This window comes from Molothrus ater, unplaced genomic scaffold, assembly GCF_012460135.2.
Source record: "Molothrus ater isolate BHLD 08-10-18 breed brown headed cowbird unplaced genomic scaffold, BPBGC_Mater_1.1 matUn_MA604, whole genome shotgun sequence".
Classification (NCBI taxonomy): Eukaryota; Metazoa; Chordata; class Aves; order Passeriformes; family Icteridae; genus Molothrus; species Molothrus ater.
Window position 1 is genome coordinate 39,562 of NW_023416775.1, and position 24,423 is coordinate 63,984.

The 24,423-nt window shown below is 55.5% G+C and overlaps 2 protein-coding genes and 1 long non-coding RNA gene across 3 annotated transcripts; 2 read left to right on the forward strand and 1 right to left on the reverse strand.

Annotated features, from left to right (window-relative positions):
- The first annotated feature begins 517 nt into the window (after nucleotides 1-517).
- Nucleotides 518-7,030, forward strand: LOC118701363 (olfactory receptor 14A16-like). The gene is made up of 5 exons (XM_036405985.2): nucleotides 518-1,433; nucleotides 5,628-5,677; nucleotides 6,352-6,474; nucleotides 6,562-6,638; nucleotides 6,745-7,030. The coding sequence occupies exons 1-5, from the start codon at nucleotides 518-520 to the stop codon at nucleotides 7,028-7,030; spliced, it is 1,452 nt and encodes a 483-aa protein (XP_036261878.2).
- Nucleotides 7,031-14,188: 7,158 nt separating this feature from the next.
- Nucleotides 14,189-20,027, forward strand: LOC118701365 (FXYD domain-containing ion transport regulator 3-like). The gene is made up of 7 exons (XM_036405988.2): nucleotides 14,189-14,243; nucleotides 14,732-14,761; nucleotides 15,578-15,601; nucleotides 16,312-16,386; nucleotides 18,065-18,095; nucleotides 18,946-18,989; nucleotides 19,094-20,027. Exons 1-7 carry the CDS (start codon nucleotides 14,204-14,206, stop codon nucleotides 19,099-19,101), a joined length of 252 nt encoding a protein of 83 aa, XP_036261881.1. The 5' UTR covers nucleotides 14,189-14,203; the 3' UTR covers nucleotides 19,102-20,027.
- On the reverse strand, nucleotides 16,527-17,029 carry LOC129047133 (uncharacterized). The gene is made up of 3 exons (XR_008509118.1): nucleotides 16,985-17,029; nucleotides 16,777-16,858; nucleotides 16,527-16,583 (listed from the first exon to the last, which is right to left on the reverse strand). It is a non-coding gene; the product is annotated as an uncharacterized LOC129047133 (long non-coding RNA).
- Nucleotides 20,028-24,423: the final 4,396 nt, after the last annotated feature.

Below are 24,423 nucleotides of genomic sequence, written 5' to 3' on the forward strand. Positions count from 1 at the left end.
CTCTGGCAGCACTGGCAGGGACAAGGCTTGGATAGAGAGAAACAGTTCCCAGTAGGCACAACTCCGGGCAGCAGAGAGACAGAGCAACACTTTGCATCCCTCCATGTTCAGCTGCACAGGGAGAGAGCAAAGAGTTTCGAAAATTTTTTTTTAAAAGAGCATTTCAAAAGTCCACTTTGTTTTCAAGCACATTTTAAGTGTGATCACCCTGAACTAGAGGGAGGGGAAATGATCAAAGGGCACCTTTGTGGGGACCAGCAGGTCCGACTGCACTGGGGCTCAGGGAGCCCTGTTTTCCCTCTTGCCTCCCCAGTGTTCAGCCTGAGAGCGATGCTGAAGATGAATCAGTAAGTCAGCAGCAAAAACACCCAATCAAAAAATTCTAGCAAAGTCCCCCCTCCAGGAAGAGAATTAGTTTTCAGTGGATTCCATGCAAAATTCATAGGACTGACTCAAAAAGTTGGACCCAGCTTGTCAATGTCCTCTTTCAACAGTCCACCATGCCCAGAGTGAAGGAATGTCCAACAGCAGCTCCATCAGGCACTTCCTCCTGCTGGCATTGGCAGACATGCGGCAGCTGCAGCTCCTGCACTTCTGCCTCTTGCTGGGCATCTCCCTGGCTGCCCTCCTGGGCAACGGCCTCATCATCAGCGCCGTAGCCTGCGGCCACCACCTGCACACGCCCATGTTCTTCTTCCTGCTCAACCTGGCCCTCAGCGACCTGGGCTCCATCTGCACCACTGTCCCCAAAGCCATGCACAATTCCCTCTGGGACACCAGGAACATCTCCTACTCAGCATGTGCTGCACAGGTTTTCTTCTTTGCCTTTTTCATGTCAGCAGAATTTGCACTTCTCACAGTCATGTGCTACGACCGCTACGTGTCCATCTGCAAACCCCTGCACTACGGGACCCTCCTGGGCAGCAGAGCTTGTGCCCACATGGCAGCAGCTGCCTGGGCGAGTGGCTTTCTCAATGCTCTCATGCATACGGCCAATACATTTTCCCTGCCCCTGTGCCATGGCAATGCCCTGGGCCAGTTCTTCTGTGAAATCCCACACATCCTCAAGCTCTCCTGCTCACACTCCAAACTCAGGCAAGTTTGGCTCATTGTGCTAAGTGCTCTCCTATATTTTGGTTGTTTTGTGTTCATGGTTTTCTCCTATGTGCAGATCTTCAGGGCTGTGCTGAGGATCCCCTCTGAGCAGGGACGGCACAAAGCCTTTTCCACCTGCCTCCCTCACCTGGCCGTGGTCTCCCTGTTTGTCAGCACTGGCTTTTTTGCCTACCTGAAGCCCCCCTCCATCTCCTCCCCATCCCTGGATATGTCACTCTCTGCTCTGTACTCAGTGGTGCCTCCAGCCCTGAACCCCCTCATCTACAGCCTGAGGAACCAGGAGCTCAAGGATGCCTTGGGAAAACTGGTGACTGCATCTTCAGAAGCAATAAATTCTCTTTTCTGCTACAGAGCCTTCAGAATATAACTCTTTACAATCTCAGCCTTTTTCCCCCTATTTGTCTATTTTTTACTATGGTAACTTTTATTATTGTTGTAGTGTTTCCTACATAATACTGTAGGATTTCTCTTTGCATTTCTACATGAATATCTACCTTTCTTTTGAAACACAAAGACTTGCAAGAGGCTTGTTTCCTTGGCATTTAAATAAAAACAAGTGCCTGCCCTGACTTGTCTGTCCAAGGCATTACCTCAGCCCTTCTCTGTCCCTGCAGGGGCAGTGCCTGTGAGCAGAGGTGGAGGGAAAAGAGTCCCAGCACAGCAGCACAGCCAGGGACAATGGCCCTGGCTCTTCCCCCATCTGCTCTGCCCAGCTCCACCCTGTCCTTGCCAGCCCTGCTGTGGCTGTAAGGCCGGAGTGCTCTGGCAGCTTGGTCCCTGTCCTGCTGCGTGTTCCTGCTGTGGCCACAGGCAGGGCCAGGCCATGGGCACTGCTGGGACACAGCTGGGCTCCAGCACAGCAGCTCCATCAGCAAAGGGCATCTCCTGAGGGCAGGGCAGGGAGGCTTTGCTCTCCTCCAGAGTTGCTGTCAGCAATGTGCTCCAGGAATGCCCTGGCCCAGCAAAGCCCAGTGCCTGGGGCAGGGGGGAGTGTGCAGGGGGGGCTCACAGCAGTGTCCTGGCACAGCCAGAGCTCCTGGCATGGACCTGAGACAGCAGCAGAGCAGGGCCTGGGCTGTGTCTTTTTTCTGGGACAGCCTGGGAAGGTGCCCTGGGGCAATTGTCCCACAGCAGCCCCTGCAGCCACCATTGCCAGCACTGGCCTCTCCCCACCTGCAGGAGGTTGTTTGGCCTTGCATGGAGGGACACCAAGGGACCAGGCCAGCAGGCCATGTTTGCTCTGTGCTGAGGAGATCTCAGCAGTGCATGGTGTGTGTGTGGGGAGATGAACCCCAGTGAGCACAAACACCATCAGCAGCACCCGGGGGTGGCACAATTCCAGCGGCACAAACAGTGCCTTGAGGCCACTTCACTCTGAGAGTAACATCCTCTGGGAAAACACCTGAATTCTTTGCTGGGTTGTGGTTAGGACTGCAGGGAGAGAAATATCCCAGGCAGGGAGGCTGCAGGGAAAAATGCTCAGGGCAGCCATGGACTGCACAGAGAGACATTGGATAGAGTGAGGGTCTGTGGGGAGAAATCAGAGCTGCCTCCCTGCTGAACCAGCCCGAGGACCTGACAGGGCTGTGCTGTGTTCTGGGCACTGACCTGGAACTGAGGGATGTGGAAAAGGCCTTTGGTGTCAGGGCTGTTGAGAAGGCTGGGCAGTGTCACTGTGGGACCTCTCTCAAACCCCTTGGAAAGGCCAGAGCCATCCCAGAGGGTCCTGGGCACTTGGGAAGGGCAGACATGGAACCAGTCTGCAAACAGGGCAGGGAGGGGGACTGTGAGAGTCACAGCCTGGTCAGGCTCAGCAGGGAAGGGGATGTGGCAAATCCTCCTGCAGCCATTCCAGGCACTGGCAGGACAGGGCAGGGACTGCAGAACCCACGTGGGAGGGAAAAGAAGGGGATGTTGTGTGCCCAGACTTCAGCCAGGCCTGGGACAGGGTCTGCTGTGATCTCCTCAGAGCCAGACTGGAGAGAGCTGGGCTGAAGGAGTGGAACATGGGCTGGGTGGGAATTTGGCTGAACAATGAGGGTCAAATGTCATCCATGGTACAGAGTCCTCTTGGCAGCCACGCCCTGGTGACATCCCTCAGTGACCAGCCCTTGACCACCACTGTGGAATATTTCTATTGTCTCTAAAATGGCATGAAATGAACGTTCAATTCCTTTGTGGATGCTGCCAAATTGCAGGGAGTCTGTGACTGAACTCATCTAGTTAATGGTGCCTGCAAACATAATTGGGCAAGATGACAGAGTTGGGTAAATTTGTCTTGCTGTCAGGTGCCAAGCAAGCCACAAGAAAGGACAGAAAAAACTCATGCATCAGAAGAAAGGCAGTTCAATAGGGAAAAACCCAAATCCAATGATAAAAACCTCCAAATTCAACCAAAAAAAAGGCACAGCAAGACCCACTAACAGAAGAAAAGCAAATCCACAGTAAATCTCCTATCAGCAGAAAATGTTTGACCACCTTGTGGCAGGAGAAGATTCTGTATGTGTTGGTGCTGTTTTCAAAGAAAAATGTCTTAAAAATAAATTATTCCCTACCCCCCTTGCCCCCCTGCTTCTCTCAGGTGATTGCTGATCATGGTGTGACATGGAGTGGAACATCCCTTGGGTCAGTCCAGCCCAGCTGTCCCATCCCTGTTCCCCAGGAACACTTGCCCACCCCAGGCCCATAGGTTGGGGGGGTTGCAGACACCTCATGCGGGGCGAGCACTGAGACAAGGACAGGAGAACAGAACAACATTTACTCTTGTCAAGGACAGTAGAACAGAACAGCACAGCCTTGGAGAAACTGATTGAGGATGTGCCTCTGGCAAACATGAGGTTCCAGAGCATAACATGATCCCCTTGATTCCAGAAGGTTCTGCAGTGTCACAATGGACCATTGGTTCCATGCAGCCCCACACTGCCACAATGACCCCACAGCTCCAGGAGCTTCCACACTGTCAGCAATGCTCTCCTTGGTTCCATGAGGCCTTGCTCTGATACAATGGACTTTTGGTTCCAGGGGGTTCCACTGCATCACCAGGGACCCTTTGTTCCATGGGGTTCCACAGTGTCACAGCTGAGTCCTTGGTTCTGTCAGCCTCTGCTGTCACCAAATGTCCAAAATATCAGAATAAGACTCCATAACACTAATTTGTTGTTTCAGAGGGTATCATTTATTCAGGCCTAAGGTCCAACATGGACTAACTGCTAACCTTATTAGGACATGTAATTCTACCACTGTGTTGCTTATACACAGTGGCTAAATACGAATTACAACTTACCCATTTCCATAAAACCCACCCCAAGTTCCCAGATTCACTCCTTGTTTTCTCTATCCCTGCACCCTTGAGCCAGATATCTCCTTCTCTTCCAAGCATCCTTGCTGGGAAAGCAGCCCCTGCATGCCTTGTTCCTGTGCTGAAAGTTCCCAGGCAGGGTAAAAATGGAATGAACCCTTTTGGTATCAGCCCAAGGCTCTGTGTGGGCAGGCAGAGGCAGGCAGGAGGCAGAGCTGCCAGCAAAGGAAGGGCCCAGCCAGGTGGGGCAGCCGGGGGATGCCGAAAGCCTGCAGGGACAGAGGCGCAGGGCAGGGACACCGTAGGACAGCCTGGGCTGCACAGGGCACAGGCATGGGCAGCAGCTGCAAGACAGCCCTGCCAGAGCCAGCTTGGGCAGCACTTTGGCCATGGCTGCTGGGCCTGGGCCTGAGGCAGGAGCAGGAGACAAGTGACCCTTGCAGGCCTGGGGCCTCATGGCCTCCTTGTCCCTGCTCAGCAGCCTGGCAGGGGCCGCCCCATGCTCCTGCCCTTGGCATTGCCCATCCCCACATGCCAGTGCCCATCCTGGCAAGAGCCCTGAGCAAGGAGGGAGGGACAGGATCTGCCTGGCCAGGCCCTGGGGCTCAGGCCTTGGCCCTTGGCATTCCTCAAACACATCCAGCTTTGCTCAGCACCAGAGACACCTTGGCCTTGTTTGTCCCCAGCTGTCATCATTGCCTACAGTGTTCTGCTCTAACTGGAACCTGGGGACATTTTCTCAGTCGTGTCCCTCAGTGGGACCCATTAAAACTTGAAGTAACTTGGGAGTCTAAATTTATCTTTGAGTTCTCAAGAAGTTTTTTGAAGACACTCTCAGGGATTGAGTCTGATGTAAACAACATCAAAGCCCTGAGAGGGTCATTAAAGTTTTCCTAGTCCAGTGATGGAGAAAGATTTCAAAGAATTTGTCAGAAACAGACATTCCTATTTTAAATTATGTATTTTTATTTTATTTCTCTTTAGAGCAGAGGTGGTTGCAGCATTCTGTGATTGATATTGACCCAGGGTCTCTCCTCAGCAGCTCTGGCCTGCTCACAAAAGCTGTGCCTGGAGCTCTGACCCAGTGTGGACAACCTTGCTCCACATTCCCCAGCCCCATCCTGTCTGTCCTCACTGCCCTGGGACCTGCTGTGCTTGGAGAGCTGGCTGCACTCAGCCTAACAGGGGTTTTCTCTTTTTGGGGTTTTTTGAAGCAATCTGAAACTCCTGAGTTTCCCCACTGCAAACAGACACACTGCTCAGGTGTGTGCCAGCCCCAGGTGCCACCAAAGCCACTGCAGAGCTGCCCTGGGCCAGCTGTGAGGGTGGATCATCAGCCCAAGCTGCACTGGGCCACTGCAAGGGGCTGTGGCCATGGGCACTGCACTGACCTCACTGCTGGGTTTGGCTGCCACGGCCACTGTGAGAAATTAAACTGTCCTTGGAAACACTGGGGAGGACTGGGACATACTGGGGAACACTGGGAATGCTGTGAGAGACACTGGGACATACTGGGAGTGACACTGGGGAGGACTGGGACAACCTGGGGACACGGGGAATGCTGAGGGGGAATCTGGGTGGACTGGGATAGACTGTGAGGGTGCACTGAGACACAGTGGGACATACCAGGACATACTGGGAGTGATACTGGGGGATACTGGGGACAATGGGGACATTGCGGAGAAGACTGGGCACACTGGGGCATCCTGTGGATGACATTGCGGGGGAACTGGAAGGGACTGGGAATGAACTCAGGTGTATTGGGAGGGACTGGGCTGTACTGGGAGGGATTGGAGCGGCACTGGAGTTGTACTGGGTTCCACTTGGGATGAACTGGGCTGTACTGGGGTTGCACTGGTCTGTACTGGGAGGGACTGGAGAGGTTAAAGGGGCTGTTCCTGCGTCCCAATTTTGAAGCTCCCGCCCATCACTTCCAGCAGCCAATCAGCGCCGGGATCGGCGCCTCGGAGGCGGTGCCTGGTGGCGCCGCCATTTTTTTGCCTACAACTCCCGTCACGCCCCGCGGCTCGATTGAGATTCGTTTGAGCCGGGACTACAATGCCCGTCATGCCCCGCGCTCCACAGAACCCCGGGATCCGCCCCCATCTGTCCCATAAGTGTCCCCCAGACCCTCCACGATCCCTCAGTGCCCCCTCAGCGCCCATTCGGGACCCCCAAAAGCGTCCCCCGATCCCCGCAGTGCTCCCAACCCCACAGATGCCCGGTACAGCCACTTCTGGGAATTCATCTCCTCTCATTACCTGCGGCCCCCGAGCCCCTCAGAACACAGTCCCGCTCCTAGAACTCCTGCCGTGCCCCTTGCCCTAAAGAGCTCGATTGGAGCTCCCTGAGCTCCCCCCCAAGGCCTCCCGAACCGTTTACGTTCCCTCGAGGACCTCAAGTCGCGGCTCGGATGCAAAAGTGTCGCCCAAGAGCCTTCCCGGACCCCCAAACGCCGTGTTCGAGCCACTTCCGGGACTACAGCTCCCATCATGCTCCGTGGCGCACGTCCAGCGCTATTCCAGCCGGGACTTCATCTCCCGTCATGCCCCGCGCCCCTCCGACAGCCATTGCAGCTGCGCCTCGAACTCCCGTGATGCTCCGCGGCGCCGTTAAACCGTATTAGACCCGCGCCTACAACTCCCATCACCCCCCGCGCCCCAGAGAGCCCCGTTCGAGCCCCCCAAGGGCCCGCCCGGACCCCGCAGGGCCCCAAATTCCCCTCCCTGACCTCAAAGGGCCCTCCTGGACCCCCAAGTGCTGCCCCGGACCCCGAACTGTCCCTCAGAATCCCTGAGTGCCCCTCCAAGTGCCCACCCGGCTGCCCCAAGTGTCCTCCAGACCCTCAAGTTCTCTCTGAATTCCCTCCCCAGACCCAAAACTGCCCCACATTTGCCCCAGAAATGGCTCCAGGGATCCTGAAGTGGTCCCCTTGAGCCTGTGTGAGAAAAAGATGATAAAAAAAGATGACAAAAGGACTACAAATATTACTAGTTACCATAAGGAGAAAGAAAGAAATAGCTAATAGGGATTAATTAATTAATGAAGGGAATTGTGTTTCCTAGAATGAGAGACCAAAAAATTTTTTGGTTGCTAAAAATGTATAGATTTTTAAAGAAAAATATAAAAAATAAGGTATTAAAAATAATGAAGAACATTTTCATAAATTAGAATAATATATTTGTAATTTTATTTATAAATTAAATTTTATTTATAAGAAAATGAAAAGGAAAAGGAAAAGGAAAAGGAAAAGGAAAATAAGAAGGAGGAGAAGAGGAAGAAGAAGAACGAGAAGAAGATGATGAAGATGAAGATGAAGAAGGAGAAGAAGAAAAGCAGAAGAAGGAGGAGAAGAAAAAGGAAAAGAAAAAGAAAAAGAAAAAAGGGAAAAAGGAGGAGAAGAAGAGGAAGAAGAAGATGATGAAGATGAAGAAGAAGAAGGAGAAGAAGAATTTTCAATAGCTGGAATATTGTATAATTAAAATAATGACAATGACAACAATAATAATGGTCCAAACTTCCCATCTGGGCTCCCAAATTCCCATTTTTGGGCACAGTTTTTCTTTTTTTCACCCAAATTCCCCTTTTTTGGTCCAAACGTCCCCTTTTTGTTGCTCAAATTCCCTTTTTTGGACCCAAATTCGCCTTTTTGAGCCCAAACTTTCCCTTCCAGGACTCAAATTCCCATTTTTTGTGCCCAAATTCTCCCTGTTTGGACAAAATTCCCATTTTTCAGTCCAGTCATCAAATCTGGGCTCCAAATTCCCATTTTTTGGGCACAATTTTTCCTTTTTTCACCCAAATTCCCCTTTTAAGGTTCAAATTTCCCCTTTTTGTTCCTCAAATTCCCTTTTTGGACCCACATTCCCCTTTTTTGAGCACAAATTCCCTTCTCTTTTTTTTTTTTGTCCAAATTCTTTTTGCCTGGACCCAAATTCCCATTTTTTGGGTCCAAACCTCCCCTGAGTGCCCAAATTCCCATTTTTTGGGCAAAATTTCCATTTTTTGGACCCAAATTCCCCTTTTTGATCCCAAGCTTTCTTTTCGTGCACCCAATTCCACTTTTTTGGTCCCAAATTCTCCCTTTTTCCCCTCAAATTCTCCCTTTTTGCCCCTAATTTCGGTTTTCCCCCCAAGTTCTCCTTTTTTTAGTCCCAAATTCTCCCTTTTTCACCCCAAAATTTCCCTTTCTCCTTCAAATTTCCCCCCTTGCCGCCCCTCTGTACTCCCCGCTCCTTTTCGGGACTACATTTCCCATCACCCCCTTTACTAACTTCCGCTACAAACCCCGCCCACTTCCCTTGTGGCCTCCCCGCTCACTTCCGGTACTACATTTCCCATCACTCCCTTCCCCAACTTTCGCTACAAACCCCGCCCACTTCCCCTGTGGGCTCCCCGCTCACTTCCGGGACTACATTTCCCATCACCCCCTTCGCCACTTCCGCTACAAACCCCGCCCACTTCCCCATGTGGGCTCCCCGCTCACTTCCGGGACTACATTTCCCATCACCCCTACCTCAACTTCCGCTACAAACCCCGCCCGCTTCCCCTTTAATCCTGAGGCGACTTCCGGTTGTGTTTCCCGCCATCGCCGCGATGTTCCTGCAGTGCTACGAGAACGAGCGCGGGGAGCGCGTTTATACCCTGAAGGTAACGAAGGGATTTTGGGCCGATTTTTTTGATTTTTGGTCAATTTTGGGGGATTTTTGGGATTTTGGGGAGGGTTCTGAGGGGATCCGCGGGGTTTGGGTGTCTTGGGAGCGATGCGGGGGAGGTTGGGTGTCCTGAGGGGGGAATTGGGATGGGAATTGTGACACGAAAAGGGGAATTTGGGGAAAAAAGCGGAAATTTGGGACTGAAAATGGGAATTTGGGTCCAGAACCGGAGAAATCTGGTCTAAAAATGGAGAATTTGGGCTGAAAATGGGAAAATTTGGGTCAAAAGTGGAGAATTTGGGTTGAATAAAGGGAGAATTTGGGTCCAAAAAAGGGAAATTTGTACCAAAATAGGGGAATTTGGGAGCTGAGATGGGAAGTTTGGTCCCAAAAAGGGGAATTTGGGTCCAAAAAAGGGGAATTTGGGACTAAAAATGGGAATTTGGGCACTCAGGGGAGGCTTGGACCCAAAAAAGGAATTTGAGTCTAAAAAAGGGAAATTTGGGACTAAAAAAAGAATTTGGGTCCATTAAGGGAGAATTTGGGCCTAAAAAAGGGGAATTTGGGGCTAAAAAAAGATAAATTTGTGCCTCAAAGGGGAAAATTTGGATACAAAAAAAAGGTGAATTTGGTCTAAAAAAGGGAAATTTGTGCCTAAAAAAAGGACAATTTGGGTCCATAAAGGGAGAATTTGGGTGCTCAGGGGAGGTTTGGATCCAAAAAGGAGAATTTGGGCCCAAAAAAGGGAAATTTGGGTCCAGGAAGGAAAAGTTTGGGCTCAAAAAGGGAGAATTTGGGACTAAAAAAGGTGAATTTGGGGCCAGAAAGGGAAAGTTTGGGCTCAAAAATGGGAATTTGGGGGGATTTGGGGTGTCCTGAGGGGGAAAATGGGGGGATTTTTGTTGTCCTGAGGGGTAATTTGAGGGGATTTTTGGACATTTTTTGGGGAATTTGGGTGTCCTGAGGGGGAAATTTTGGGATTTTGGGGTGTCCTGAGGGAGGAATTCGGGTGAATTTGGGGGATTTTTGGAGGAATTTGGGGCAAGTTTGGGTGTCCTGAGAGGGGATTTGAGGGATTTTGGGAGGAATTTGGGGTATTTTGGGTGTCCTGAGGGGGGAATTTGGAAGATTTTGTGGAAATTGGGAGATTTTAGGGGGATTTGGGGGAAATTTAAAGGATTTTAAGTGTCCTGAGGAGGGAATTTTTGGATTTTGGGGGATTTTGGATGTCCTGAGGGGGAATTTGGGAGATTTTGGGACATTTGAGGGGATTTGGGGTTCCCTGAGGGGGAAATTGGGGGATTTTTCTTGTCCTGAGGGGGAATTTGAGGGGATTTTGGGCATTTTGTGGGGATTTTGGGTCTCCTGAGGGGGAATTTGGGAGATTTTGGGGCATTTGAGGGGTTTTCGGGGAGCTTGGGTGTCCTGAGGGGGGGAATTTGGGCAATTCAGCAGATTTTGGGGGCATTTTATGAGGAATTTATGGGATTTTGCTTATCCTGAGTGGGTATTTCATGTATTTTGTCGGATTTTAGAGGATTTTGTGCAATTTTCTCCCTCGGAAATGGGCTACCCACCCGCTCCGCCCACCCCTTATCCTGAGGGGGGGAAATTTTGGGTGGAATTGATGGGATTTTGTGTCATTTGTAAAATTTTCTCCCTCAGAAATGGACTCTCCACCCACTCAGCCCACCCTGTGTCCTGAGAGGGGGCATTTTGGGTGGAATTGATGGGATTTTGTGTCATTTTTCCCTCAGAAAGCGTCCCCGGCCAGGCTCCCCACCCCCTCCGCCCACCCCGTGTCCTGTGGGGGGGGAATTTTGGGTGGAATTGATGGGATTTTGTGTCATTTGTAAAATTTTCTCCCTTAGAAATGGGCTCCCCACCCGCTCCACCCACCCCGTGTCCTGAGGGGGGAATTTTGGGTGGAATTGATGGGATTTTGTGTCATTTTTCCCTCAGAAAGTGTCCCCAGCCGGGCTCCCCACCCGCTCCGCCCACCCCGTGTCCTGTGTCCTGAGGGGGGGATTTTGGGTGGAATTGATGGGATTTTGTGTCATTTGTAAAATTTTCTCCCTCAGAAATGGGCTCCCCACCCGCTCCACCCACCCCGTGTCCTGAGGGGGGAATTTTGGGTGGAATTGATGGGATTTTGTGTCATTTTTCCCTCAGAAAGTGTCCCCGGCCGGGCTCCCCACCCGCTCCGCCCACCCCGCCCGTTTCTCCCCCGATGATAAATTCTCCCGGCACCGCCTGGCCCTCAAACGCAGATTCGGGGTTCTGCCCACCCAGCGGGGCCGGCCCCTGCTCTGAGGGACCCCAAAAACCCCGGCAGGAGGAGGAGGATGGAGATGAAATTCAATCAAATCCACTGAACTGCGATGGGAGGAAAGGAAGGGGTTAAAGAGGAGGAAATTGTGGATATTAAAGGATTTGGGAGCTTGGAGGTGTCTGAGTGTTGGTGTTCAAATAAATTTGGGTTTTTTTCATTGTTTTGGGGTCTGGGAGGGAATTTAGGGGGCTCTAATTGGGATCTGTGGGGCGCGGGGTATCATGGGAGTTGTAGGCGTGGATATAACGGGAGTCAATTGGGCGCGGGGGATCATGGGAGATGTAGGCGCGGGTATAACGGGGCTCTATGGAGCGCGGGGGGTGATGGGAGTTGGAGGCGCGGATATAACGGGAGTCAATTGGGCGCGGGGGATCATGGGAGATGTAGGCGCGGGTATAACGGGGATCTATGGGGTGCGAGGGATGATGGGAGTTGTAGGAGCGGGTATACAGGGGGTCTATGGGCGCGCGGAGGATGATGGGAGTTGGATGCCCTGCTTTATGGAGCTTAATTGGGCCGCGGGGCATGACGGAAGATGGAGGCGCTGCTTTAATTGGGTTTAATGAGGCCGCAGGGCATGACGGGAGATGGAGGCACGGTGGTAATGGCGCAGTATGGGCGCCGCGGGGCATGACGGGAGCTGTAGTCCCGCAAGTGGCTATGACGGAGCGCTTGGGGGTCCGGGAAGGCACCTGGAGGGACCCTGTGGGCTCGGGGAGCCCTTGGGGAGCACCTGAGGGGGCTCTGAGGGGTATCCTTGGGGCGCGGGACGTGAACGGGACTGGCAGGGCCGGAACTCGGCCATGAGGGGGGCTCTGTGGCCGCGGGGCAGGATGGGAGATGTAGGCCATAAAATGGCGCTGGGAGGCGTCTGTGCGGCCTGGGGCACTTGGGGGTCCCGGGTGGGCTCTGAGGGGGCACTCGGGGGTCCCGCAGGGTCTGGCGGGCGCCAATGGGGCACACAAAAGCGATAACGGGCTCTGTGAGGAGCGCGGGGCATGACGGGAGTTGTAGTACCGGCTCCATTGGGATCTATGGAGGCCGCGGGGCATGACGGGAGTTGTAGTGCCGGCTCCATTAGGGTCTATCGGGGTTGCGGTACATAATGGGAATTGTAGGCTAAACGTCTCTAAAATGGCGCCGAGTCCAGGCCCCGCCCCACATCCTGTTCCCGGGCGCTGATTGGTCGCAGGCAGAGACGGGCGGGAGCTTCAGCCAATGGGAGGCGGCGGAGGCGGGAACAGCTCCTTTAACCCTTCCAATCCCTTCCAGTTCAGACCAGTACAGACCAGTACAGCCCCAGTGCCCCTCCAGTCCCTCCCAGTCCATCCCAGTATCGCTCTCAGTGCGTCCCAGTTTGCCCCAGTGCCTCCCAGTATCTCCCAGTCCATCCCAGTGCTGTTCCCAGTTCATCCCAGTCCATCCCAGTCCATCCCAGTATCCCCCAGTTTGTCCCAGTCCCTCCCCGGCCAAACCTCAGCTCTGGCCCCGCCCCTTCTTTGGCCCCGCCCTCTTCCTCGGCCCCGCCCCCTCCCAGTTCCCCCCCCCCCATTTCCAGTTCCCCGCGGCTTCTCTGGGAAGGTGAGTGGGACCCCAGTAACTCCCAGTAACTCCCAGTAACTCCCAGTCCATCCCAGTAACCCCCACCCAGTAACTCCCAGTAACTCCCAGTAACTCCCAGTAACTCCCAGTCCATCCCAGTAACTCCCCCATAATTCCCAGTCCATCCCAGTAAGTGCCCAGTAACTCCCCAGACCATCCCAGTTCATCCCAGTAACTCCCCAGACCCTCCCAGTTCATCCCAGTCCATCCCAGTTCATCCCAGTAACTCCCCAGTAACTCCCAGTTATCCCCCAGTAACTCCCTCAGTCTGTCCCAGTCCCTCCCAGTTCATCCCAGTAACCCCCCCCACCCTTCTCCCGGCTCATCCCAGTAACTCCCAGTGCCTCCCCAGTAATTCCCAGTAACCCCCCCAGACCCTCCCAGTTCATCCCAGTAACCCCCCAGTCCCTCCCAGTCCTCCCCAGTTTCTCCCAGTTTGCCGAGTCTCCCCCCCCCCCCAGTTTGTCCCAGTTTGTCCCAGTTTGTCCCAGTTTGTCCCAGTCCCGCCCTGCTCAGGAATGCCAGTGACTCATCCCCCCCTCCCAGTTCCCCCCAGTTTGTCCCAGTCCCCTCCCAGTTCCCTCCCAGTCCCCTCCCAGTCCCTCCCAGTTCCTCCCAGTTCCCTCCCAGTTTGTCCCAGTCCCTCCCAGTTCCTCCCACTTCCTCCCAGTCCCTCCCAGTTCCATCCCAGTCCCTCCCAGTTCTCTCCCAGTCCCCTCCCAGTCCCTCCCAGTTCCTCCCAGTTCCCTCCCAGTTTGTCCCAGTCCCTCCCAGTTCCTCCCACTTCCTCCCAGTTCCCTCCCAGTTCCATCCCCGTCCCTCCCAGTTCCCTCCCAGTTTGTCCCAGTCCCTCCCAGTTCCCTCCCAGTCCCTCCCAATTCTCCTCCAGTCCCTCCCAGTCCCCTCCCAGTCCCTCCCAGTTCCATCCCAGTCCCTCCCAGTTCCCTCCCAGTCCCCTCCCAGTATAAACCAGTCCCTCCCAATTCTCCCTCAGTCCCCTCCCAGTTCATCCCAGTTTGTCCCAGTCTGTCCCAATCCCTCCCAATCCCCTCCCAGTCCCTCCCAGTTCATCCCAGTCCCCTCCCAGTCCCTCCCAATTCTCCCCCAAACCCCTCCCAGTCCCTCCCAATTTTCCCCCAAACCCCTCCCAGTCCCTCCCAGTCCATCCCAGTCTGTCCCAGTTCCCTCAAAGGTCTCGGAATGGAGCGAGAACGGCTGCGGGCACTGGTGATACTGGGAGGTACTGGGAACAGACTGGGACGGACTGGGAACAGACTGGGAGGGACTGGGAGATACTGGTTTATACTGGGAGGGGGCTGGGGGGGAACAGGGAGGGGATTGGAAGATACTGGGATAGACTGGGAGGGACTGAGATGGACTGGGAGGGGACTGGGATGAACTGGGATGAACTGGGAGGGGTTTGGGTTATACTGGGATGGAACTGGGAGCAACTGGGAGGGACTGGGAGGGAACTGGGTTATACTGGGGGGGACTGGGACAAACTGGGAGGAACTGGGAGGGGATTGGGGAGTTACTGGGAGGAACTGGGATGAACTGGGATGGACTGGGATGGAACTGGGATGAACTGGGATGGACTGGGAGGGAACTGGGATGAACTGGGATGGACTGGTCTGAACTGGGATGGTTTTGGGGGGGGTCACTGGTCTGAACTGGGCCCAGTGCCCCCCCCATACTGGTTTAACTGGTGTCCCCTCCCCCATCCCCCAGTGCTGTCCCTGGCCAGAGGGGACCCCCCCGGTGAGTGACTGGGCTATACTGGTTTATACTGGTTTATACTGGGTTATACTGGGCTATACTGGGCTATACCGGTTTATACTGGGCTATACTGGGCTATACCGGTTTATACTGGGCTATACTGGGCTATACTGGGCTATACTGGTTTATGCTGGGCTATACTGGGTTATACTGGTTTATACTGGGTTATACTGGGCTATACTGGGCTATACTGGTTTATACTGGGCTATACTGAGCTATACTGGGCTGTACTGGGCTATACTGGTTTATACTGGGCTATACTGGGCTATACTGGTTTATACTGGGCTATACTGGTTTATACTGGGCTATACTGGGCTATACTGGTTTATACTGGTTTATACTGGTTTATACTGGGCTATACTGGTTTATACTGGGCTATACTGGGCTATACTGGGTTATACTGGGCTATACTGGGCTATACTGGTTTATACTGGGCTATACTGGGCTATACTGGGAGGGACTGGGAGGGACTGGGAGGGATTGGGATAGAAAGCCCAAACTGGTTTATACTGGGAGGGAGGGTCCACAGTGGTCCATACTGGTTTATACTGGTCTGTACTGGTTTATACTGGTCCATACTGGTTTATGCTGGTCCGTACTGGTTTATACTGGTCCGTACTGGTTTATGCTGGTCCGTACTGGTTCATGCTGGTCCGTACTGGTTTATACTGGTCCGTACTGGTTTATACTGGTCCATACTGGTCCGTACTGGTTTATACTGGTCCATACTGGTTTATGCTGGTCCATACTGGTTTATACTGGTCCGTACTGGTTTCTGACCCCTCCCCTCCCCCCCAGGTGCCTCCAGTCCATTCCAGTACGGTGAGTGCGGAACTGGGGCAAACTGGGAGGGCCCCAAATGTCCCAAAGTGTCCCAAATGTCCCCAAAATGTCCCCAAAGTTTCCCCAAGCTGTCCCCAGGTGTCCCCAAAGTGTCCCCAAGCTGTCCCCAGGTGTGTCACTGGTGTCCCCAAGGTATCTCCAAATTGTCCCCACGTGTCCTTGAGTGTCCCCAAGGTGTCCCAAAGTGTCCCCAGGTGTCCTCAGCTCTCCCCAGGTGTCCCCAGGTGTCCCCAAAGTGACCCCAAGTGTCCCCAGGTGTGTCACAGCTGTCCCCAAAGTGTCCCCCAGGTATCCCCATAGTGTCCCAAAGTGTCCCCAAAGTGTCCCCAGGCTGTCCCCAGGTGTCCCCAAGCCGTCCCCAAGGTGTCCCCAGGTATCCCCAAGGTGTCCCCAAGGTGTCCCCAGATATCCCCAAGCTGTCCCCAGGTGTCCCCAAGGTCTCCCCAAGGTGTCCCCAGCTGTCCCCAAGGTGTCCCTCAGGTGTCCCCAAGGTGTCCCCAAGGTGTCCCCAGGTGTCCCCAGGTGTCCCCAAGGTGTCCCCAGGTGTCCCCAAAGTCTCCCCAAGCTGTCCCCAGCTGTCCCCAAGGTGTCCCCAGCTGTCCCCAGCTGTCCCCAGGTCTCCCCAAGGTGTCCCCAAGGTGTCCCCAGGTGTCCCCAGGTGTCCCCAAGGTGTCCCCGTGTGTCCCCAGACTGGTGTCACCTGCGCGTCGGTGGCCTCGTGGTGGCCGCGGTGCTGAGCGTGCTGGGGGTGGCCGTGCTGCTCAGTGAGTGACACCTGTGTGTCATTGTCACCTGTGTCACCTGTGTGTCATTGTCATTGTCATTGTCATTGTCACCTGTGTCACCTGTGTCACCAGTGTGTCATTGTCACCTGTGTGTCACCTGTGTCACCTGTGTCACCTGTGTGTCATTGTCATTGTCACCTGTGTCATTGTCATTGTCACCTGTGTGTCATTGTCACCTGTGTCATTGTCATTGTCACCTGTGTCACCTGTGTCCCCTGTGTCACCTGTGTCACCTGTGTGTCACTGTCACCTGTGTCACTGTCATTGTCACCTGTGTCACCTGTGTCCCCTGTGTCACCTGTGTCACCTGTGTGTCACTGTCATTGTCACCTGTGTCACCTGTGTCATTGTCATTGTCACCTGTGTCACCTGTGTCACCTGTGTCACCTGTGTGTCATTGTCACCTGTGTGTCACTGTCACCTGTGTCACCTGTGTCACTGTCATTGTCACCTGTGTCACTGTCATTGTCATTGTCACTGCCACCTATGTCATTGGTATTGTCACCTGTGTGTCACTGTCACTGTCACCTGTGCATCACTGTCACCTGTGTGTCACTGTCATTGTCACCTGTGTCACCTGTGTGTCATTGTCATTGTCACCTGTGTGTCATTGTCATTGTCACTGTACCTGTGTCACTGTCACCTGTGTGTCACTGTCATTGTCACTGTCACCTGTTCGTCATTGTCATTGTCACCTCTGTGTCACTGTCATTGTCACCTGTGTCATTGTCATTGCCACCTGTGTGTCACTGTCATTGTCATTGTCACCTGTGTGTCATTGTCACCTCCGTGTCACCTGTCTCTATCATCTCCCTGTGTCCCCTCCCCGTGTCAGTGTCACCTGTGTGTCACTGTCATTGTCATTGTCACCTCTGTCATTGTCACCTCCGTGTCACCTTCTCTATCATCTCCCTGTGTCCCCTCCCCGTGTCGGTGTCACCTGGGTGTCACTGTCACTGTCACTGTCACCTGTGTCCCCTACCTGTGTCATTGTGATTGTCACCCGTGTCATTGTCACCTCTGTGTGTCACCTCTGTGTCACCTGTCTCTGTCATCTCCCTGTGTCAGCTGTCATTGTCCCCTCCCGGTGTCATTGTCACCTGTGCCACCTGTGCCACCTGTGCCACCTGTGTCACCTGTGTCCCCTCCCCGTGTCATTGTCACCTGTGCCACCTGTGTCCCCTCCCTGTGTCATTGTCACCGGTGTCATTGTCCCCTCCCGGTGTCATTGTCACCTGTGCCACCTGTGCCACCTGTGTCACCTGTGTCCCCTCCCGGTGTCATTGTCACCGGTGTCATTGTCCCCTCCCTGTGTCATTGTCACCTGTGCCACCTGTGTCCCCTCCCTGTGTCATTGTCACCGGTGTCATTGTCCCCTCCCGGTGTCATTGTCACCTGTGCCACCTGTGTCCCCTCCCGGTGTCATTGTCACCTGTGCCACCTGTGCCACCTGTGTCACCTGTGTCACCTGTGTCCCCTCCCGGTGTCATTGTCACCTGTGTCACCTGTGTCCCCTCCCCGTGTCATTGTCACCGGTGTCATTGTCCCCTCCCGGTGTCATTGTCACCTGTGTCCCCTCCCCGTGTCATTGTCACCTGTGTCACCTGTGTCCCCTCCCGGTGTCATTGTCACCGGTGTCCCCTCTGTGTCCCCACAGGTGGGAAGTGCAAGTGCCGGAGCAAGGCCAGGTGGGACACTGGGGACATTTGGGGACATTTGGGGACCTTGGTGGGACTGGGGACAATTGGGGACATTTGGGGGATTTGGGGACATTTGGGGACTTTTGGGGACTTTTATGGGGATTTGTGTGCACTGGGGACATTGGGGACACCTTGGGGACACTGGGGACATTTGGGGACATTTGGGGACATTTGGGGGATTTGGGGGATTTGGGGACATTTGGGGACCTTGGTGGGACTGGGGACAATTGGGGACATTTGGGGGATTTGGGGACATTTGGGGACTTTTGGGGACTTTCATGGGGATTTGTGCGCACTGGGGACATTGGGGACACTTTGGGGACACTTTGGGGACATTGGGGACATTTGGTGGATTTGGGGACACTTTGGGGACTTTTGGGGACATTGGGGACACTTGCAGGGTTGGGGACTCTTTGGGGACATTGAGACGGTTGGGGACATCAGGGACATTTGGGGACACCTTGGGGACACTGGGGGGATTTAGGGACATTTGGGGACATTGGGGACATTGGGGACATTCCGGGGATTTGGGGTTGGGGACATTTGGGGGAACTGGGGACACATTGGGGACATTGAGAGGGTTGGGGACATCTGGGGTCTTTCATGAGGATTTGGGGACATTTTGGGGACATTTGGGGACATTTTGGGGGACACGGGGGGGATTTGGGGGCACTGGGGGGGTTGGAAACACTGGGGACACTTTGGGGACATTTGGGGACATTGAGAGGGTTGGGGACACTGGGGACACTGGGGCGTTTGGGGACGCTCTGGTGGCATTTGGGGACACCTTGGTGGCATTTGGTGACACCGATCTGTCCCCTCCCCCCCCCCCCCGCAGCCGCCGCCGCCCCCCCCCGGAGCTGCCACCCCCGGCGGGGACAGGTGAGCGTCCCCCCCCCCCCCCACCTTGGGGACACCTTGGGGACACCTTGGGGACAGCGCGGAGGGGACGGCGCCACCCCCTGACCCCGCCCCTCTCTCCACAGGAGCCTGAGATGTCCCCAAGGGTCACCAAGGGGCCCCAAAATGGCCCCAAGGGTCACCAAGGGCCCCAAAATGGCCCCAAAATGGCCCCCAGATGTCCCCAAAATGGCCCCCAGACGTCCCCAAATGTCTCCAAGTGTCACCAAGTGGCCCTAAAATCTCCCCAAAATGGCCCTAAAATGTCCCCAAATGTTCCCAAATGGCCCCAAATTACCCCAGATGTCCCCAAGTGTCACCAAATGGCCCCAAAATGGCCGCAAAATGGCCGCAAATGTCCCAAAATTACCCAAAATGGCCCCAAATGTCCCTAAAATGGCCCCAAAATGACCCCAAATGGCCCCAAATGTCCCAAAATGGCCCCAAATAGCCCCAAAATTACACAAAATGACACCAAAATGGCCCCAAACTGTCCCAAAATGGCCCCAAATGTCTCCAAGTGTCACCAAGTGGCCCTAAAATCTCCCCAAAATGGCCCTAAAATGTCCCCAAATGTCCCCAAATTGCCCTAAAATGGCCCCAAAATGGCCCCAAATTACCCCAGATGTCCCCAAGTGTCACCAAATGGCCCCAAATTGCCCCAAATGTCCCTAAAATGCCCCCAAAATGGCCCCAAATGTCCCATAATTACCCAAAATGGCCCCAAATGTCCCCAAATGTCCCCAAAATGACCTGAAATGTCCCAAAATGGCCCCAAATAGCCCCAAAATTACACAAAATGACCCCAAAATGGCCCCAAATGTCACCGAATAGCCCCGAAATGGCCCCACATGTCACGAAATGGCCCCAAATCTCCCCAATTGTCCCAAAATGTCGCGAAATGGCCCCAAAATGACCCCAGATGTCTCCAAATGTCCCCAAAATGTCCCCAAAATGGCCCCAAATGTTCCCAAATGTTCCCAAAATGGCCCCAAAATGACCCCAGATGTCCCCAGCAAAGGCAATGAATAAAAACGAGTGAAAAAAACCCGGATTTTGGTCACTGGGGGAGGGGACAATGGTGGCACCAGGAGGGGACACGAGGCCTTGGGGACATCGGGGGTGACGGCGGCACCGGGGACACCGAGGCGATGGCGGCACTGGGAGAGGACACGAGACCAGCGGTGACACTTTGGGGACATCGGGATGATGGTGGCACCAGGAGGGGACATTGGGGTGATGGTGGCTCTGGGGACATTGGGACCATGGTGGCCTTGGGGACATTGGGGTGATGGTGGCACCAGGAGGGGACATTGGGGTGAGGGCACCTTGGGGACACACGGGGACTCCAGGGTTGCTGGTGGCCTTGGGGACATCAGGATGATGGTGGCACCAGGAGGGGACATTGGGTCAATGGTGGCCTTGGGGACATTGGGACCATGGTGGTGGCCTTGGGGACATCAGAGAGATGGTGGCACCAGGAGGTGGCTTTGGGTCAATGGTGGCCTTGGGGACATTGGGGTGATGGTGACTTTGGGGACATCAGGGTGATGATGGCCTTGGGGACATTGGGGTGATGGTGGCTCTGGGGACATCAGGACAATGATGGCCTTGGGGACATTGGGGTGATGGTGGCACCAGGAGGGGACACTGAGGTGATGGTGACTTTGGGGACATCAGGGTGATGATGGCCTTGGGGACATTGGGTCAGTGATGGTGATGGTGGCACCAGGAGGGGACATTGGGGTGACGGTGGCTCTGAGGTCATCAGGTCAGTGGTGGCCTGGGGACATCGATTGATGGTGGCACCAGCAGGGGACACAAGGCTCATGGTGACATTGGGTCAGTGGTGGCCTTGGGGACATTGAGGCAATGGTGGCACCAGAAGAGGACACGAGACCAGTGGTGACACTGAGGTGACAATGGGTGGCCTTGGGGACATCGGGACATGGTGGCACCAGGGGGGGACACAAGGCCTTGGGGACATTGAGTGATGGTGGCAGCAGGAGGTGACACAAAGCCAAGGGTGACATTGGGGTGACGGCGACTCTGGGGACATCGGGCCAGTGGTGGTGGCATTGGGGACATTGGGGCGATGGTGGCCTTGGGGACATCGGGGCCACGGTGGCACCAGCAGGGGACACAAGGCCCTGGGGACATTGGGTCAATGGTGGTGGCCTTGGGGACATCAGGATGATGGTGGCACCAGGAGGTGGCATTGGGTCAATGGTGGCCTTGGGGACACTGGGGTGATGGTGGCACCAGGAGGGGACACTGGGGTGACGGTGGCTCTGGGGACATCAGGACAATGATGGCCTTGGGGACACTGGGGTGATGATGGCTCTGGGGACATTGGGACCATGGTGGCCTTGGGGACATTGGGACCATGGTGGCACCAGGAGGGGACATTGGGGTGAGGGCACCTTGGGGACACACGGGGACTCCAGGGTTGCTGGTGGCCTTGGGGACATCAGGATGATGGTGGCACCAGGAGGGGACATTGGGTCAATGGTGGCCTTGGGGACATTGGGGTGATGGTGGCCTTGGGGACATTGGGTCAATGGTGGTGGCCTTGGGGACATCAGAGAGATGGTGGCACCAGGAGGTGGCATTGGGTCAATGGTGGCCTTGGGGACACTGGGGTGATGGTGGCACCAGGAGGGGACACCGGGGTGACAGTGGCTCTGGGGACATCAGGACAATGATGGCCTTGGGGACACTGGGGTGATGGTGACTTTGGGGACATCAGGGTGATGATGGCCTTGGGGACATTGGGGTGATGGTGGCACCAGGAGGGGACACTGGGGTGACGGTGGCTCTGGGGACATCAGGACAATGATGGCCTTGGGGACATCAGGGCCATGGTGGCACCAGGAGGGGACACTGGGGTGACGGTGGCTCTGGGGACATCAGGACAATGATGGCCTTGGGGACACTGGGAGGATGGTGGCACCATGAGGGGACATTGGGGTGATGATGGCCTTGGGGACATTGGGTCAATGATGGTGGCACCAGGAGGGGACATTGGGGTGACGGTGGCTCTGGGGACATCAGGACCATGGTGGCCTTGGGGCCTTGGGGACATTGGGAGGATGGTGGCACCAGGAGGGGACATTGGGTCAGTGGTGGCCTTGGGGACATCGAGGCCATGGTGGCACCAGAAAGTGACACAAAGCCAAGGGTGACATTGGGGTGACAGCGACGCTGGGGACATCGGGTCAGTGGTGGCACCAGGAGGGGACATTGGGGCCATGGCGGCCTTGGGGACATTGGGTCAACGATGGTGGCCTTGGGGACATCAGAGAGATGGTGGCACCAGGAGGTGGCCTTGGGGACATCAGGGTGATGGTGGCCTTGGGGACATTGGGTCAGTGGTGGCCTTGGGGACATTGGGTCAATGATGGTGGCCTTGGGGACATTGGGTCAGTGGTGGCCTTGGGGACATTGGGTCAACGATGGTGGCCTTGGGGACACCGGGGTGACAGCGGCACCAGGAGGGGACACCGGGGTGACAGTGGCTCTGAGGTCATCAGGTCAGTGGTGGCCTTGGGGACATTGATTGATGGTGGCACCAGCAGGGGACACAAGGCACCAGGAGGGGACATTAATGATGGTGGCCTTGGGGACATCGGGGCCACGGTGGCACCAGGAGGGGACACAAGGCCCTGGGGACATTGGGGCCATGGTGGCACCAGGAGGGGACATTGGGGTGATGGTGGCACCAGGAGGGGACATTGGGGTGACGGTGGCTCTGGGGACATCAGGGCCATGGTGGCACCAGAAAGTGACACAAAGCCAAGGGTGACATTGGGGTGACAGCGACTTTGGGGACATCGGGTCAGCGGTGGTGGCCTTGGGGACATCGGGGAGATGGTGGCACCAGGAGGGGACACGAGACCTTGGGGACATTGAGTGATGGTGGCCTTGGGGACATTGGAGCATTGGTGACACCAGGAGGGGACGTTGGGTCAGTGGTGGCCTTGGGGACATCGGGGCCATGGTGACACTGGGAGGGGACACTGAGGTGACAGTGGCTCTGGGGACACTGGGTCAGCGGTGGCCTTGGGGACACTGGGTTGATGGTGGCACCAGGAGGGGACACGGAGGTGACAGTGACTTTGGGGACACTGGGTCAGCGGTGGCCTTGGGGACATCGGGGCCATGGTGGCACCAGGAGGTGACATCGGGTCGCTGGTGGCCTTGGGGACAGGGCGTGAGGGTGGCCCCAGGTCCCTGCAGCTGCACGGGGCCGTGGTGGCACTGCCATCCCCGTGGTGTCACCAAAGTGTCCCCATGGTGTCCCCTGATGTCCCCATCTCCATGGTGACCTGGTGGCCACCACCCTCAGCGGCCACCTGGTGTCCCCAGCTGTCCCCTCATGTCCCCACGTCCTCGGTGACACCACAGACCCAGATGTCCCCTGATGTCCCCGTCTCCATGGTGACGCGGTTGCCACCATCCCCACGTCCCTCCAGCTGCCACCACAGATCCCCGTGATGTCCCCAGATGTCCCCATCTCTACAGCATCGTGGTCACCACCATCCCCACGTCCCTCCAGATGCCACCCGGCTGTCCCCAGGTGTCCCCTGATGTCCCCATCTCCACGGTGATGTGGTGGCCACCATCCCCACGCCCCTCCAGATGCCACCACATGTCCCCTCGGTGCCCATGTCCTCAGTGATGTGGATGTCCCCATCTGTCCCCTAGGTGCCCATGTCCTCGGTCATGTGGATGTCCCCAGGTGTCCCCAGGTGTCCCCCAGGTGCCGATATCCTCAGTGATGTGGATGTCCCCAGGTGTCCCCATCTGTCCCCAGGTGTCCCCAGGCACCCCCTAGGTGCTGATGTCCTCGGTGACATGGATGCCCCCAGGTGTCCCCAGGTGTCCCCTAGGTGCCGATGTCCTCGTGTGTGGTGGGACGTGGATGTCCCCAGGTGTCCCCATCTGTCCCCAGGTGTCCCCAGGTGTCCCCCAGGTGCCGATGTCCTCAGTGACGTGGATGTCCCCAGGTGTCCCCAGGTGTCCCCTAGGTGCCAATGTCCTTGGTCACATGGATGTCCCCAGGTGTCCCCAGCTGTCCCCAGGTGTCCCCAGGTGTCCCCTAGGTGCCGATGTCCTTGGTCACATGGATGTCCCCAGGTGTCCCCAAGGTGCCCCCTAGGCGCTGATGTCCTCGGTCATGTGGATGTCCCCAGGTATCCCCATCTGTCCCCAGCTGTCCCCTAGGTGTCCATGTCCTTGGTGACGTGGATGTCCCCAGGTGCCCCCAGCTGTCCCCAGGTGCCCCCAGGTGTCCCCAGGTGTCCCCTAGGTGCCCCCTAGGTGCTGATGTCCTCGGTGACGTGGATGTCCCCAGGTGTCCCCAAGGTGCCGATGTCCTCTGTGACATGGATGTCCCCAGGTGCCCCCATCTGTC

Excerpts from the sequence above, each read along its gene's own strand:
- LOC118701363 (XM_036405985.2), top strand. The coding sequence starts at position 518 with ATGTCCAACAGCAGCTCCATCAGGCACTTCCTCCTGCTGGCATTGGCA. Across the intron at positions 1,434-5,627 it reads GGGAAAACTGGTGACTGCAT|GCAATCTGAAACTCCTGAGT; the intron begins CTTCAGAAGCAA and ends GGGTTTTTTGAA. Across the intron at positions 5,678-6,351 it reads CAAACAGACACACTGCTCAG|CAGCCAATCAGCGCCGGGAT; the intron begins GTGTGTGCCAGC and ends CATCACTTCCAG.
- LOC118701365 (XM_036405988.2), top strand. The coding sequence starts at position 14,204 with ATGGAGCGAGAACGGCTGCGGGCACTGGTGATACTGGGAG. Across the intron at positions 14,244-14,731 it reads GGCACTGGTGATACTGGGAG|TGCTGTCCCTGGCCAGAGGG; the intron begins GTACTGGGAACA and ends CCCATCCCCCAG. Across the intron at positions 18,096-18,945 it reads AAGTGCCGGAGCAAGGCCAG|CCGCCGCCGCCCCCCCCCGG; the intron begins GTGGGACACTGG and ends CCCCCCCCGCAG.